Source organism: Rhinichthys klamathensis, unplaced genomic scaffold (genome assembly GCF_029890125.1).
Source record: "Rhinichthys klamathensis goyatoka isolate OS25496 unplaced genomic scaffold, OSU_Roscu_1.1 h1tg000090l_1, whole genome shotgun sequence".
Classification (NCBI taxonomy): domain Eukaryota; kingdom Metazoa; phylum Chordata; class Actinopteri; order Cypriniformes; family Leuciscidae; genus Rhinichthys; species Rhinichthys klamathensis.
The window spans coordinates 1,625,721-1,644,001 of record NW_026606629.1 but is presented as its reverse complement, the minus strand read 5'-3'; the positions used below and the strand labels follow the sequence as shown (position 1 = coordinate 1,644,001).

The 18,281-nt window shown below is 39.3% G+C and overlaps 1 protein-coding gene across 7 annotated transcripts in view; it reads right to left on the bottom strand.

Moving 5' to 3' along the window:
* Positions 1 to 18,281, bottom strand: part of myo16 (myosin XVI) — a 265,694-nt gene that overhangs the window by 64,024 nt on the left and 183,389 nt on the right. For all 7 annotated transcript variants that reach the window (XM_056251798.1, XM_056251799.1, XM_056251802.1 and 4 more), the window contains exons 18-21: positions 17,075 to 17,192; positions 15,582 to 15,653; positions 11,756 to 11,897; positions 8,010 to 8,082 (exon numbers count right to left, since the gene is read on the bottom strand). In XM_056251798.1, the coding sequence (XP_056107773.1) occupies positions 8,010 to 8,082; positions 11,756 to 11,897; positions 15,582 to 15,653; positions 17,075 to 17,192 (405 nt within the window). The remainder of the gene's footprint in view (positions 1 to 8,009; positions 8,083 to 11,755; positions 11,898 to 15,581; positions 15,654 to 17,074; positions 17,193 to 18,281) is intronic.

Sequence of the window (18,281 nt, the reverse complement as noted above, 5' to 3'; positions counted from 1 at the left end):
TATCGTCAATATCGGTACATTGTGACACTCCAATAGAGGAACACAACATTCAATAGTGGCACATTGGCTTCTGTAATTAGATATTCAGAAAACACTGAAAAGCATTTGCCGACTTTAGAAGTTGAACGACTTCAGATTGTTTTAAGTCGACATTTATGTGATTAAAGTTGAGTCGACGTCGACTAGTCATGAACAAATAAGATGGAACCTCGAGCTGAGACTCGAACACAGCTATGGCATGTGACACAGCGATGTCCACAAGGCTGATTTTTATCAGTTATTTTGTATTTGGGTCGTTATTTTTCTCACAGGTTTCTGCTCGTTCTAAATCGGATACAGATAAAGTAGCAAAGTAAAGATTAGCAACATTTATATATGAATGCATTAGTGAGAGAGCGATTGCGAGTGAAATCATTTTACCTGGCAGCATCTCTCTACTAATAGTGAAGCTGTGGGTTTTAGGTACTAAGAAATATATGCAAGAACTTTTCAGTTTCTAAGCTATTTTATTGATAAATCACAGAACAGTGTTGACAATACATTCCTGCGCTCCTTTCTGCACGTGATGTGTGAGCTACTTTCTGTATGTCTCTGCGTTACAATGCAGCAGCGGATTAGTTTAGAACACCGATTAACTTACCCGTACAACAAGCCATTTAAAACGTGCATTCTCCCGATCAATTTTGAGCATCCACCAGATGGTATAATCAAACGTATCTTGTAGAACGCTCTTGGTGTAAGCATTTATTTGTTGTTTTAACTGTTGGAAACAGAGCGTAAAAGTGGACTTCAAAGATGTATTATCCTGTTGCGCCCTCTATAGGCCACGATCAGCAACTAGTCGACGTCTAGCTTAAAGGTGCAATGTGTAATAATTTTGAGTATCTATTAACAGAAATGCAATATGACATCCATAACTATGTTTTCAGAGGTGTATAAAGAACTTACTTAATAAACCATAATGTTTTTATTACCTTAGAATGAGACATTTATATCTACATAACCGCGGGCACCCCCTTCTATGAAGGTCGACATATTGTGACGTCATGTTTCTACCGTAGCCGACAGCGAACAAACAGCGTTACAGACCGCGTTTCGTCACTACCTTGAAAGAGAAGCCGCAGAAACCTAGAAGCTAGCCATAAACACCGTGAGTAGTGACTTTTCCCTTGTCAGTGGTGTAAAATATGTAGTTGGACTGTTTCATGTAACTTAGTTCTTCTCCCTCGCTGTGTTATGGCTTTGCTATGTGGGGATAAATGTGCTGGTTACGTTCGTGAGACAGCTGATTAGTACTCTTGTCATTGACCGTAAAACAGTATGTTACAGGAATCACCAACCCGTCGATCGCGGTCGACAAGTCGATCTTGGAAGCATTTTAAGTCGATCGCGAAGAGTTTTCAAAATCAGAGAAAAAAGCCTATTGTGTGTAGTAAATGGTGTCTAGGGGATGCGGAGGCGCGCGCGCTGTTACAATCATGTCATTTTTGCCGCGCGCACCTTTGGGCTCATATCATGCGGACGCGTCGAGTTTAAACAAGGCTTTACGCTTTAACCAGCTCAGCCACAGTAACAGCTCATATCTAGCCAGCTAAACTTTTACTACCCTGTTAGAAAACATATATAGTTGCATAGTTTCATGTGGTTCTTCTCCCTCGCTGTATTATGGGTTTGCTATGTGGGGAGAAATGTGCTGGTTACGTTTGTGAGACAATCAGCTGATTACTATTATTATATTATATATTAAGACCCTTGATCCTCACCTGACTATGGCTTTGTAAACTTTATCCATGATGTGGTTTATAATGGAGTGTGGTACAGAAACAGTGACAATGTTACACACTCTTGGCTTACTCTGGCTATTCTCTGCTGTCTCCAGACGACAATATGTTTGTCCCGTTTTAGCCACCATAGCTTCTTCGGAAGGGAGGGGTGAGCAGTGGGCTAAGCCCTTAGTGCAAACTCGCAACTGAACCGCTAGATGTCGCTAAAAATCACACACTGCACCTTTAAAGGGTTAGTTCACCCAAAAATGAAAATTCTGTCAGTAATTACTCACCCTCATGTTGTTCCAACCCCGTAAGACTTTCGTTCATCTTCGGAACACAAATTAAGATATTTTTGCTTAAATCTGAGAGCTGGATCACTCTTCCATAGGCTTCTTAAGGGATCGAAACTGGCCGGCCCAAAAGTTATGAAAGACATCGTTAAAATAGTCCGAGTGACAACAGTGGCTCGATCTTAAGTTTATACTTTTTCGAGAATACTTTTTGTGCGCAAAAAAACAAACAAAAATAACGACTTTATTCAACTATTCATTTCCTTCCCTGTGGGCCTCGAGTGAGTTCACGTAGTGATATTGCGCAAAGCTTCTAGGTTGTACGTCACACGCATCACACATGACCAGCGTCGGCCAATAGTGAGCCTACGTGTGACCGTGACGTGCAACACAGAAGCTTTGCGCAATATCACTATGTGAACTCACTCGAGGCCCACAGGGAAGGAAATTAATAGTTGAATAAAGTTGTTATTTTTGTTTGTTTTTTTGCGCACAAAAATTATTCTCGTCGCTTGATAAACTTAAGATTGAGCCACTGTAGTCACTCGGACTATTTTAATGATGTCTTTCATAACTTTTGGGCCGGCCAGTTTCGATCCCTTAAGAAGCCTATGGAGGAGTGATCCAGCTCTCAGATTTAAGCAAAAATATCTTAATTTGTGTTCCGAAGATGAACGAAAGTCTTACGGGGTTGGAACAACATGAGGGTGAGTAATTACTGACCGAATTTTCATTTTGGGGTGAACTAACCCTTTAAAGTGCCATGGCAGAGAATTAAAGTCGACTAGTCTGTGCAACCCTTAGTGGACTTCTTGATTTCGATCAGACCCGATTCTGATACTTACACAGTTATATCTAGTGGGTTTTAAATGCCTAGTTCCTGCTCCTTAAATCAGTCACTCGCCCCTTATTTGTGTTTTCTCTCATTCTTGTGACCTTGAAAGGTCAAGAACCGTAAATCTCTTTTGACGTGGATTAAAGGTGTATATTTAGGAGACAAGCAATCGACATCTCGCTGTCCCGTAAGCATTCCCCAACCTGTCACGCACACCAACACAAGGAGATCTCCCAGGGGATTGTGGGTAAGCACTTATGTCTTATAGCACCAGCCCTGATTTACACCTTGTCCAACACTGTCAAGAAAGATATCCAGGAATGGCCCACATACAGACACACACACACACACACACACACCCTACCTGTCTACCTCTCAACAGTAGTCAAGATGGATATCTGGAGAACAGATCCACACGCAGACACAAATAAAGACCCTCATCTAGATGGGGACAGACCCTCAAAAGAAGAGGTCTGGCCGTGTCCTGGAGCGTGCCTGTAAAACATCTGACCTGACGGTGCATAAGTTGGCCTACCGGGAGCATCGTAGGGCTTATGCCAAAGCACTCTCCAGGGCTAGGTCAGAACACTATTCAACACTTATAAACAATGACCCAGGTAACTCCAAAAAACTGTTCTCCACTATAAATCACATCATCAAACCACAGATCTCCTCATTCTATAGTCCAACCGATATAAATTGCAACCGGTTTCTTGATTTTTTCACATCAAAAATTGACAATATTCGCTCCTCATTTCCAGTTCTAAATAGCACCTCACTAGATTTGCCCGTAACACCGGTTGCTCAAACCCTATCAAAACTGTCGCCCACAACGCAGCAGGAGGTCGAAAACATCATTCGTAAATCCAAAACATCCACTTGTCGCCTTGATCCTTTTCCATCTTCTCTGCTTAAAACTCACACTAATTCTATCAGTTCCCTCATAACCAAAATAATAAACATGTCCGTAGAGACGGGCTATGTTCCCACCTCCCTCAAAATTGCTCTCATTAAACCCCTCCTCAAAAAACCCACCCTGGACCCTACACTGCTGTCGAATTATAGACCAATTTCAAATCTCCCATTCATCTCCAAACTCCTGGAAAAAGTTGTTTCCACCCAGCTCCATAATCATCTCAAATCAAACAGGCTATATGAGAAATTTCAATCTGGTTTTCGTCCATCCCATAGTACAGAAACAGCCCTAATCAGAGTCACCAGCGATTTGCTGATGGCTTCTGATTCCGGTTTTACATCCCTCGTCATTTTTCTCGACCTCTCTGCTGCGTTTGACACTGTAGACCATCACATTCTTCTGCACCGACTTCAGCACTACACGGGTCTCTCTGGTACTGCCCTGAAATGGTTTCACTCCTATCTCACTGATAGAACCGAGTATGTAGCTCTGGGGGATGTAAAATCCAGACCCCACACTGTCATCTGTGGGGTCCCCCAGGGCTCCGTACTCGGTCCAACCCTCTTCACCATTTACATGCTCCCCTTGGGTCGTGTCATCAGCAGGCATGGAGTTAATTTCCATTGCTATGCTGATGACACACAACTCTACCTTCAAGTTACTCCCTCTAGCTCCCCCTCTGCCACGGCTGCACGCCTTAGTTCATGCCTGGAGGAGATAGAGGCGTGGATGAGTCAAAACTTCCTGCAGCTAAATGGCTCCAAAACAGAGGCCATTCAAACTGGTACCGTCCATCAACTCCGCTCCTCTCCAATCTCCACTGTTTCATTTTTTGGACACACCACTCCTCTCTCTTCCTCTGTTATTAATTTAGGGGTAAAATTTGACCCTCACCTTTCCTTTGACAGTCATGTCACCACCATCTGTAAAACTGCATTCTTCCACCTACGCAATATTTCCAAACTGCGCCCCTCCCTCTCCCTTTCTGCTGCAGAGAAGCTCGTCCATGCTTTTGTGTCCTCCAGGCTGGACTATTGTAATGCACTCCTCATCGGGATTTCTGGCAGGAGCCTTCAAAAGCTCCAGTATGTTCAAAACAGCGCTGCCAGGGTCCTGATGGGGGTGCGAAAACATGAGCACATCACTCCCATCCTCCGTTCACTGCACTGGTTACCCATTCAGTCTCGCATAAAATATAAGGTCCTCCTTCACACCCATCACTGTCTGCACGGTGTGGCCCCCACTTATCTCACTGAGTTGCTCACACCAAATTCATCTACCAGAACCCGGTCAGGCCAACAGCACCGTTTGGTCATGCCCAGGACACGGCTCAAAACAATGGGCGACAGGGCCTTTCAAGTCGCCGCTCCTTGCCTGTGGAATGCGCTCCCAGACCACCTTAGGGCCCCACAAACAGTTGACAATTTTAAAAAAGGACTAAAAACTCATCTTTTTACACAGGCTTATTTTAATAACTAACGTTTGTTTTTAGTCCCGCCGTTTGACATGTTGTGTTTTTAGTCTTTATTGTATTGTTTACTTTAATTTTTTTATTATGTTTTATTGTAGCACTTTGAGATTTGGGTCAAATGTAAAGTGCTTTACAAATAAAATTTATTATTATTATTATTATTAAAAACGAATGTTCAAGACAGATTATCAGTGCGAAAATTTAACTGAACGTCTGTTAATGCAACTGTTCCGATCCACGACATTTGTGCGACAATGCGACAATATGTGCTCTAATTTCTATCCCGTCACACTGCGATGAAAAATGGCCAACCAATAAGACTCACACTTTTGGTCATAAGCAGCAGTTGTTACCTAAATCCTCTTTCACCAGCCTAAGCTGGTCTAAATAGGTTTTGCACACTTGACCAAGCCAAGACCAGCCAAGACCAGCAAACCGACTTTGGTTGGTTTAAGCAGGTTTCAGCAGCATACAGAGTGTTCTCATGCAGATCCCCTTATATGAGGGATCAATCAGCTGTTTTAGCAGTTGGAAGTTGATGAGTAGCTCAGAAAGGAGCAGCTATTTATTAACCATTACAACACAGCACCCCTAATCTACCTCATGCATCCTCCCTATAGAGTCTATGACAACAATGGCATTGGATGGCGCCAAATCCAGGCTGATGGTTAATGGGTCAAAACCAAGTGTGCACAGAGCCTTCTTTGTGTCTGGTGCCAAGGGTTCAGCTGAGGAGAAAACACCCACCCCGTATACGTCAACCTCATCTGTCCAGTGCAAAAACACAGCTTGCACAAAAGACACGGTTGCTGAGAATTCTGGGCAGGGGGCGGAGGTGCACACGTGGCGTCTTAGCCTTCAGTCAGACATCGGTCTCTCTCCAAAACACTAAAATAACAATTCGGGGTCTTGACAGCAGCTGCAGCAGCAGCTTTATTTCACACTAATCTTTTGATATACATTCATATATATGTATATACATTCATGGCACGCTCAGCTATGCGCATAGATCCGGCTCCAGGCTTTTGTTCAAAATTAAACAGCTCTGTGAAGTACGGCCACAACAAATGCACTCGTTTCACAACAAGCTGAATTATCACCCTCAACTGACCGCTCTGGGACGTATGGATACAATCTGAGTTTAATCTGGAGTTAAAGGAATAGTTCACCCAAACATGAAAATTGTGTTATCATTTACTCCCCCTCATGTTGTTCCAAACCTGTATGAGTTTCTTTCTTCTGTTGAAAACAAACGAAGGTATTTTAAAGAATGTTGGTAACCACACAGTTGGCGGAGCCCATTGACTTCCATAGTATTTTTTCTTTCTTTCTTTCTTTTTTTACGACTATGGAAGTCAATATTCAACTGTCTGGTTACCAACATTCTTTAAAATATCTTCTGTTCAACAGATTAGAGCGCTCTACATGTGTTAATAAAAATGGCTGCTTATTTAATAAGCATACATAGTAAGTGTTAGCTATTATTCAGTGATATAATAAATTCTGAAGTATTTTCACAGTAAACATTTCTTTGCATAAGAGTGCTGTAGCAATGATTTTTGTAGCAAATTAGTTTTTTTCCATTGTCTTCAAGTCAATGCATTTTTGAATGGCTTTTTGGTTCAATGTGACTGAATAAAAAAATAACAAGTGACTGTTAAAAAATATTTATCACTGAATCATTTAAGAGATTCATTCAAAAACACAGATTCATCTGGTAAATTAAACAAGTGAAGTCTCTGAGTGAGTCATTTAATCATTCGATCAAAGGATTTTTTTTTAAATAATGAATTCAAATAAATGACATATTATTTTTAAATAGACTGCAGCATTTAACATTTTGTCAGAACCTCCAGCATGTTATTTTGTTTAGTTCACGGAAGATTCGTGATCTCGATTTTAAAACAAAACAATTGTGATTCTCAATTTACCCAGAATCGTGCAGCTCAAGGTTAACAAAAGCTCGATGTATTTTCATGTTTTATTCTATAATATAAAATACACTGTAGATACCCTAGTAATATACCCCTTGTGTTTGAAACAAGCGTCATGAAACATTTTGTCATCAGGAGGGTCAGTGGATGTCCACACACACCATCCGCACGCATCACAATTTGTGTGTCTGCCCAGAAGTGCAAGTATAACAGTGCATGCTCCATTGTATATACTTTGAAAGCTTTGCTGACATTACTGTGCGTGAGATGGAGTGCAACACAGACAATTAAGTATACCCGGGTCTTTAAAATACGGTCTACAGAGGCAGCTGGTAGAGTTTTGGAACAGAGCTATAAAGCTACCTGTCTCGTTTAGAGTGAAATACTTTGGTGTTGAAACAAAAAACCCCGCAGAGGAACATCCTGTCAATCGTTAAGTCTAAAAAAGCCGTAGCCCAAGGCAGGAACATGCTGTGTGATAGGTCAGTGCTTTCCCCTGTACGGGAATGCCTTGATTCCCACTGGTCTGTGGCTCATTGGCAGCTCCACATCAAACCCAGTGCGGATCAGCAGGAGGTTTAGGAGGACCAGAATCCACAGTGAGCAGCTTGTGTTCTTCAGAGCCAGTCTCTGAATAGACTGCACTTAGAAAGGTGGCTATAAATGTAAGCTTCAGTTGTCTGACATTATAATGATACGAAAGACCCTTTCAAAAGGTCCCAATCAGATGTTAAAAGTGTAATTATCATTGTCATCATCATCATCATCATCATATCTGTGCCGTCTCTACTTACCTGTTCATAACCATTGCGCTGGAATTCCTCAAAGCCAAAGATGTCCAAGATGCTTATTTCAAGGGCAGGATCTCTGTCAAAACAGACAGGAACATATTTCAGGATTGTAGAGGGGAGGGTGATCTGAGGTCAACAATTTGTTTGGGGTTAAAAGAACCATAGCTTAAGTGCAAGGTTTTTCTAATATAAAAAGCTGTGAAAAAAATACAATACTTAAAGGTCACTGACAAGAAAAAAGTAGGTTTTTCTAAGAAGCAAAAGGTTATGTCAAGACAATTCTGTCATCATTTTCTGTTACACCGCATCTACACCAGAAGCACCTGGTCTCTGGAAGTGTAAAAAAATATCAGAATGTGTCCTAACACCAACCAATCAGGAGGGATACGAGGAGTCTCACACACAAATCAGGAGTGAGAGCATACCAAAATGTTTGTTTTAAAAATGTATTTGTCCTATTTTTAATCACTTCACCTTGAAAAACTGTACATGGGTCAAATTAAAAAGCAAAAATGCATTATATTTGTAAATAAAGATGCGGTGTACTGGTGTGGTGCTGTGGTCACACTCTTAACGACCAGTAATAAACACTCTCATATGTGCGTCGATGAACATTAGCCTAATCCAATGCGCCCACTGAACTGCTGACCAGGACACAGCAGGTCAAGCCTGCTTCGCCCAGTTATTGATCACACTTCAGAACGGTACCTTCATTTACAATGCTAAACCTTTCACCTTTTGTAAATAGATTACAATGGATTTTTGAATGTGTGAATGAGTGATTATTCCTTTAGCTCATTCCATATAGTCATTCATATACAAAAAAACATATAAACACAACCGTTCAAAAGTTTTGGGTTGGTAAGGTTTAATTCATGTTTTTGAAAGACGTCTCTTATGCTCAACAAAACTTTATTTTATTTGATTAATAAAAAGTAAGTAAAAACAGCAATAATGTGAAATAATATTACACATAAAAATAACTTTTCTTTTTGAATATATTTTAAAATGTCATTTATTTGTGTGACGGCAATGCAGATCATTACTCCAGTCTTCAGAGTCACATGATCCTTCAGAAATCATTTTAATATGTTGATTTGGCGCTCAATAAACATTTTTTTATTATTATAAATGTGTGTGTTTACATGCAATTATAATGGGATTTTGGCAATATTGTGAATAAACTACGCATGACTTCGATCAATCTAATGCGATTAAGCTCATAATCGTAGTAGCCATATTTGTCTTAAACTATAAATGTTGAAAACAGTTGTGCTGCTAATCGTTTTTGTGGAAACAGTGATTTTTGTTTATGAGTCTTTGATGAATATAAAGTTCAATATAAATGCCTTTACTGAAACTTTCGATCAATTGAATGTCTTTTTCTGAATACAACTGAATAAAGTGCCTAATGCGAGTTAAAATTGGTGTTGGCGAGTATATGAAACAGTGTGAGTCGCCAGTTGGCCGGTAACATTTTTATGAATTCTAACAACGGAACAGAGAGCGACGGGACAGTTGACGGGTCAGCAGTGCAGAGTCACGAAAGTTTAAGCCTTGACAATTGAAAAATTCAAGCGCAAGTTGATAGGGAGTTCATTCCGTTACAGAAAGACATTGGGTCTCATTCATGAAACACGAGCAGAACGCATTTTTGTGTAAATCGTGTGTAAAGTGGTTCTGGCGTAAATTTTCGGATTCATTAAAATGTTCGTATTTTCCAAATGTTAGTTGGTAGGAAAGAAATCTACACCTGCTCCCAGCCACGCGCAAATAGTGAGTTTAACATCCGGACGTTTTGCTCATTAATAACTAAGGCTGCATTTTAATTCACCTTAATCGGGTACATATTTACACAGCATTTTGAAAAAATATTATATATAGTTATTACATACGGTTTTTCTTTTTACTTCTGGGACTGTTTGATTAACAGATGAAACTCCATTAACTGCATCTGTAATATGCTGCCAAGCTTCCTTTTTTTTAGGACCTGATACGCCACTATGTAGCCTATGCTTGAAAATAAAATGTGGTGTTTTGAATGAACTTCTGATAATAAAACTTTGATTTCTGCATCTGAGAAATTTTTCTTTTTCATTCGCTTTTGAGAAGACACGTTGAAATCCTTCGTTTGGTGTCATAATATGATGCCCATATATAGATGTCCGTCGGATTGAATGGGCGGGATTTATGGTAATTGAGAATGAGTGTGCACGCGCGTCCCATTTACGATTGATTGGAATTCATTAACACACACACACACACACACACACACATTTCACTATCACATCTGACGTTTACGAAGTATTTGTGAATCAGGAGATGAGTTTTCGGGAAGGTCTCTTTACGCGCAAATCACTCGCATATTTACTCGTATATTTACGAATGTTTCATGAATGAGACCCATTGTGCGACAACTAAACTGGGCTCTCTTTCACGTCTTCTTGAACTTAAACGAACAAATTCACACACAATCATGTAAAAAAATAGCGAGTATCCTAGCAAACATAGTCAGTTACGTTTGTCTTAAGTAATAGTAAACCGTTGAGAAAGTAAACGCATGTGTACAGTATCAGTATATTGGATCAATGCATTATGTCGTAGACAGAAGCAGGATTATTAGGCTGTCGTCACTTTGTGTTTTTAATGTTAATCAAATAACAAACAAGAAAGAAAACAAATCACTTAACTGCTCTTGACATTTTATAACTTTAAAAAGGATTAATTAATAAGAATGTTTAATTTATAAAGTGCTATTGCAGTGTTTAAATGCAGACTATGCAGTGTTATTTCACATTTGCTTGCTTTATTACATTTCTGTTCCTGGAAAATACTGCAAAAACCTGAAAAGCATTGTTTATTTCAATTGTATCTTTGTTATATTGTATCATTAGTGCTTTTGCTTGTGATTCGAGTATTTGTTCTTATTTTATTACTGACTGTTTACTTGTCTTTTTAAATGTATATTAGTCAGGCTAGTAGATGTAGTTGTGGTATCGAGATTTTCACTGGTATCTAAAATGTTGGTGTCATAACTGCCCGTTTTTGCAAAAACAGTTGGTCGGTAAAAAATTGTTATGTCTGGTACATTTTCTAAGTCACTGGCAGGTGTATATAATGTCAAACATAGGTTCAGGGCAGGTACGAAATATTAACAGGCCGTTAAATGATTATAAGCTGCCAGTTTCTAAATGTTTCTGCATATTTGTATGTCTTCAAAGATGAAAATATGCTCGATGTGTTTTTTTTTGTAGAGGACAGTGAGGCATGTGAAATTGTGTGGACTGATGAGTCACTGTTACTTGTCTATGTGTGAATCAAAACATTCTAGGAGTTCCATGGAAATTTCAGTTTTAGCCACGAGATACCTTTCTCATAATGCAATGCCAGCGCACTGGGTGTGCTCTCCTGCTCGAATGCTACTGGCTGTGCCGCTTATCGTCAGGTGCTCTCGCATTTGCTATGTAAACTATTCAAAAACTTCTCCGTGACCCCTTGTTTTGACTGATGTTAAATCACAGAAGGTCTCTGAGAAGGATTTGGTGCGAGTTTCTACTAGTCATAGCTGAGAGAAGTAGAGTCGAATAATCCGTATAGATCAATAGCTGGTAAGCGTCCCAGAAATTACATGTACACTGAAATCGGACTGTGAACTTTAGAACAATGAGGGAACAATGTTAGTATCACATGCACAAAACAACACATCCACATAAAAATATGCATCTGTGTTCACATGCAACGCATCTTACCCAGTGTTTTCTTCATGGCCTTGGAGGTAAAAGTTAATGTTATTGACCAAGAAGCTGAAGAGTCGTCCGTAAAGAGCTTTGGCCAGGAAGTCTCTGTGATGGTTGGACATTTCAACCGTGTGGCGCCTTGTTATGACATCACCTGAAGAAGAGGGCAAATGCCAAGCGATTAGTGACTTTTTACATTGTCTGTCTGTCTGTCTATCCATCCATCTATACGTCTGTCCATTTATCCATCCATCCATAAGTCTCTACATATCTGTCTAATTTATTGTTCTGTCTATCCATCAACCTATCAATCTAACGGTCTACCTATCTATCTATCTATCTATCTATCTATCTATCTATCTATCTATCTATCTATCTATCTATCTATCTATCTATCTATCTATCTATCTATAGTATCTATCTATCTATCTATCTATCTATCTATCTATCTATCTATCTACAGTATCTATCTACAGTATCTATCTATCTATCTATCTATCTATCTATCTATCTATCTATCTATCTATCTATCTATCTATCTATCTATCTATCTATTGTATCTATCTATTGTATCTATCTATTGTATCTATCTATAGTATCTATCTATAGTATCTATCTATCTACAGTATCTATCTATCTACAGTATCTATCTATCTATCTACACATCTATCGTTCTATCTATCGTTCTGTCTGTTTCAATGTCTTATTTATTTGTCTGTCTGTCTGTCTGTCTGTCCGTCGATCCGTCCATCTATCATTGTACCATTCCATCTATCGATCCATCCATCCATCTATCTATACTGTACCTACCTGTCTATCCATCTATTTATCATTCTGCCTGTCTCTCTGTCTATCTATACAACAATTTATTACCTTGTCTCTCTATCTATTTATCAATTCTCTTCCCTGACTGGCCATCCAAATATCCATCCATCAGTTATGTCTGTCTGTCCATCCAATTAATCATTATGTCGGTTTATCTATTCATTGGTTTATAAATTGTTCTATTGTTCAATCTGTCCATCCATCCTTAAATCTCTACCTATCTGTTTATCCATCTTTTTATTATACCGTCTGGCTCTGTCTATCTAGCCAACAATGTATTGTCTGCATATTTATCTCTGTGCCTGCCTGTCAATCTTTCCCATCCATCCATCCATCCACCCATCATGCTGGTTGAGTTTTGCTACCCCACCACCTAGACCATCACCAAACACCAAGCATTAACAGCATCTAAATTCAAGCTGGTCCTTTAAACAGGGCTGGAAGCACATAAAAAAAGTAGAGATTGCAGTAAACAAAAACAATCCAAACAGCCAGTGACTGCTCAAAACAACAGGGGGACAGAGCAAAGAGGAAAACAAACAGGAGACAGTGTGTCACAATTTGACTGATATACAACGCATGTGGGTGGCTGAAAAACAAGCGGCCCATTGTTGCTTGTGCTGGCTGAGGGGACACGGCACATGCTAATGTGGAGGACACACAGCGCCTGGGCTCCGATGATGTGACCTTTGATGATGTCAGACACTGAATCACTGCATTCGCTATGCCATTCATGGCCGCCACAGTGCGTCAACTTCCAGATGCACACATTTCCAATGTCTGACCATCAATCAGTGGCCTCTGATTGCTGCATAATATTAAACTGCACAAGTGTGGCATTGTAAGGATGACATTTCTCTCTAACTTGTATTTAAGAAATACAATAACCAAAACAAGTAATTACAAGATTAGTTCACACAAGTAATTACAAGATTAGTTCACACAAGTAATTACAAGATTAGTTCACCCATAAAAGAAAGCCGTCAACGTTTATTTCAGTAATTGCTCATGACCTTAAATTTAGGTGGGGCAGATTCTGGGTCTTAGTACTAACTTATGATAAACATTTTGTAAGTTTTGTATTCTAATCGCTGGACACTTGTAGATACACTTTTGGCGGAGGTCCAACGTCCTTGCATTATTCAGGCTAAGGGTGGCGATCTAATGATGATTGTTAGGTTTTAAGTACACACAACATAGAATTGCGTGTTTTAAGTATGGCCTTAATTTAGTATATATTGCCTCCGGATGATGTTTTAGAATACTAAATAGTCGTGCTATCGTTCAAAAAACTATTATATATATTTTTTTATATATTTTAAAGGGGAACTTGGCAACTCTAGCCATTTCTTCGCTGATTTTCACTTTTGTTGTCGCATGTTTTCTAATAGAGCTCCCCCTACAGCTGTGGGGCGTATATTTCACAACACTGTCCTAAAAAAACTCATTTGGGTGGCACCATTCCTCCCCCTTTCTACCGCTGCTCATGTGCATTTGTTATTATCGGAGCCGGCCAACTTTATCGTGTGGAGCTATGTCTACCGAGGTGGGTAATACATCATACACAGTATCATAGAATTATGTCGAATTGCCATAAAGCAGTTCGTGTTTCTCACGAGACTTCCTATTTCCAACTTCCCGGGACGTTAGTCCCCATGTTGCAAGGTTGGTTTTGCGCCTGGGAATGCTGAGGGGAGCGGGGAAAGTCACCATTTTCACCAGAACAGGTTATTTAACCATCCAAATAATTTCTAAAAGGTTTTATTAAGTTGAAATAGTCGCCAAGTTCCCCTTTAAGGGGATTGTAGTCTAAATTATGCACCATTTATAATCTGCAATACCATGGTGTAACCACTAGATGGCTATATAGATTATACATTTACAAACAGTTACTACTGAGAACATTATATTCAGACATAATACTTACTAGCATTTGGATAGATTTAGACATTTTTAAAGACTATTCTAAAAGTGTCAGTTTTTGCATTATTATTGCTGGGCAAATCTGGACACAGAGCATTTTGTTACTCATACTAGCTACATAAAATAGTGTGATCTGGCATCTTTAAAGAAATTTGAAGAATAAAGGTGGAAAAAACACCTTTATTTCGTGTCATCTTAAATTCCAATGCAGTGAAACAGCTGTTCCCGTGGTCATGCATCAGATCATCGAATCAAAATCCAGATCACTCGGATTCATGAATGAAACATTCAGACGAATATTGTAAATTGGACCAACTGATTTATTGAAAAGATCGGACTCAAACCAATGCATACATTGCTACTTCTGTCATAAACTCTAGAGCTAGGACTAGGATTTTCAGAGAATAAAAGCAACGTTTCGATCTTTGATCTTTTCATCATGCAAAGCTATCGTGTGGATTCTTGGAATAAAGCATATTAGTGATATTGACCACTTTTATATCACTTTGATGTTTTTTGGACATTGTTTGTCGAGCAAATGATGGCAGAATTTAAATTTGGGGTGAACTATCCCTTTAAAAGAGAGGCATGGATGCATGACAAAGCGAAGAAGACAGAGAGAGGCAAATCTCGGACAGACACAAGACAATGCCAAGTCTGCTTGTAATTATAGGCAATAGGTCGGTGTGTCCTCGATGGCTGAATTAGGTTAATATCCAGACATCATGTGATTCATACATACTCTACACTTGTTATATAATGGCGCAACACGCGCACAGTCTAGACCTCGCAACAGAACTGTGTGTTTATGTGTGTATATTTTGAACAAGGAGACAGTTATCCAATTGAGTCAAATTGAGCCAAATTGGGCTCGCCAGTAACACAATCCAAGGCCAAATGCTTGAGGCCACATTCATTGATGGGTTTGTGACTGGGGAAAGGCCAGTACATCTCAATGAACAGTGTCAGCAGGCCTTTCTGCAATGAGACTCACTCTATCCATGGTGCTATGCTAAACAAGCTCACTTTAAATGAGAGTGTTTAGTCCATCTGTTGATTGATGCTGGTACATGGAAACTGAAACTAGTACCTTTGAAACACTGGACATCAGATGTGAGGGCAGAGCCTAGATCCTCAGAGCTCACCTGCAACATCCCAGCCACTACAGAAGAAAAAAACACACACATTCAGATACATTTGTATGATTACAAAAGGTTTACAAAGCTAGATCCTGGTTGGATGAGCCTCATTTAAAATCATTGTATACAAAATAAAATACAAATCTTAAGAATATTAGTAAATGAGACTTGATTTAAAAAAAAAAAAAAGAAATAAAAGGGACAAAAAATCAGTTCAGTAGCACCCAAATGCCTGGTCTGTTCCTTTGGAAGTGTAAAATACACAAATACACATTTGCAATCTGAATAATGTACTGAATCTACCGGAAACGTACTGCTGATTTGTGCCCTGCCATTTCCACAAGCTTCTAATTTATGACAGGTCCTGCCTTCACCTCACACCTCTTGCCTCTTATTTAAATTAAACTATACTAATATATTATGTATTATTATATATTATTTTCTTATTGCTTATAATGATTACACTACAATTTAAAATACCTGAAACTTTTGAAAGGTACATTTTTCAGTTATTTTAAATTGTAATACAATTTCACAAAAAAAATAATGTTTTTACTGTAGTTTTGATCAAATAAATGCAGCTTTGAAAAGCAAAGCTTTGATTCTGTCAAAAACATAAAAAAATCTTGGCAACCCCAAACTTTTGAGTGGTACTGTATATTAATTCTTAGAGATAATTACAACCGCAAATACTTATGAGCTTGTACAATTCATTAACTTAACTGTACATGATAGTACTTGCATGATGCGCACTCACCCTTTAACAACTTTGAATGTGGCTCATCCAATCAGATTTAAGAGTCAATATGCTATAAAACAAACACAGTCTTGTTTTCTATTACGAATCCACGCCTCCTATTATGTACTTCTAAATTACAGTACACAAGGTGCCAAATGCAAACGGTAATGAGCATGAGTGTGTTTGTGTGGAGTGTATCCATTAGTGTATAATGGGACATGTTTATATGCCCATTTTGAACAGTGATCTTTCATATCCACAATGACGGAAAAACCTCGTAGGGATGTACATGTATCAGCTTTTATATTTGAGCGCGCTGACGTCACTTGTTTACCCAGGCTCAGTATTATGTGTGTCATTATGTAACACGAAGGAGACCGAGTGGCCGTTCTGTTCCGCTGCGCTGGTGACAGGTGACCCTGTGTGTGTGTGTGTCTGGAAAGGGCCGATTAGCTCAAAATTGTAGGACAGAGCGTGTATGTGCTGGAGGGTGCCGTGTATTATTAGAGTGGCAGAGAGAGTTTCCCATTGTGTGGTGAGTGATTCCACTATTAGGCCATGGTAAGATTTGATGTAAACAACCCAGGATGGTGTGACACAGTTCTTTCTGCGTAGTCACCCGCCCACTTCCCCTGTCTATCCTGCAGGGCTCCCGGTGGAGGAGATCGGCCCCTGCTGGCCTCATGGCGCAGCTGCACCACTGACCTCTGTCTAGCAGCTGCAAGTCGGACACAAACGCAGTGTCAGCGTCTGTCAGGGCGGTGAAGCGCACATCTCCCAAATGCAGCAGTGCAGAGAGGACCACAAACAAATTCTCCACCTCCTGAAAGCGAAACAAACAAAGTCAGCCTGGACTGACAACAGAAACAGGATTACCCAGCACAGTCACATTTGAGCGCAGGGTCCAATATTACACAATCAAAATACATTTTCTTCATTCAAGTTAAGCTAGAATAACTTGCTACGCTTTGTTTAACCCTCTGGGGACCAAGAACGCGCCCGCGCGTTTTGCTGGTTTTTTTTCACATAGCAGCAACATAGACTTAAAATACTCCGTCATTTATGGTCATATAAATAAAATCAATACATGATTATAAACTATAGAGGGTCTTCTTTTTTTGTGTACACTCACATTAACATCAAAACCTTGTGCTTTTTTTAAAATAAATAAAATAAACAGGGTGCGCTTTCAGCTCACTCTGTCTCCGCAAAAATCTTTCTGAAACATGTCTGGAAAATGAACGGAAACTCCGCTAATACTTATCACACAAACATGAAACATACGTCTAAAGAACGCTTTCAATTTCTACTTTTAAATAAAACAATTCACATTTAAAACAAATATTCTCCTGCAATGTAATCTGTCAAAAACTAAAGAGAAGTACAGTTTCTCCTGTCTCAGCTCATTATCGTTAATTTGTTCACACCCACTCGCAGAGCGCGCTATTCATAAGATAATGTGTTGAGGCCATTTGCAAAATAGATAAACGCCCCCAGGCAAATGCTGTAAACACACAATATTTTTTAGTCAGATTAAGATTCGTCTTGCGCGGCTATGAGGAATAATCCTGGGACATTTACCACAGAACAAGTGCTGGTTTCACTTCGAGGAGGAGCAACAGATTCAGCTGAGAAGTGTAAGTGTTTTGTGCTTTGTTCTAATCGCGATATAGAATAACGTTAGTGTCTGTAAACGGACAAATAGCATATCCTACTGTTTAAATGTGAATTATGTTTCTCTCTGTGTGTGTGTGTGTGTGTGTATGTGAGTTGGTTTATGTGATTTATGAGGACACAAATTTGTATAATGACATGTGTATTACACTGGTATTACAACTTATGGGTGGTTTATGAGGACATTTCAAAAGTCCTCATAAATCAAATGGCTTAAAAAACATAAAAAACATTGTTT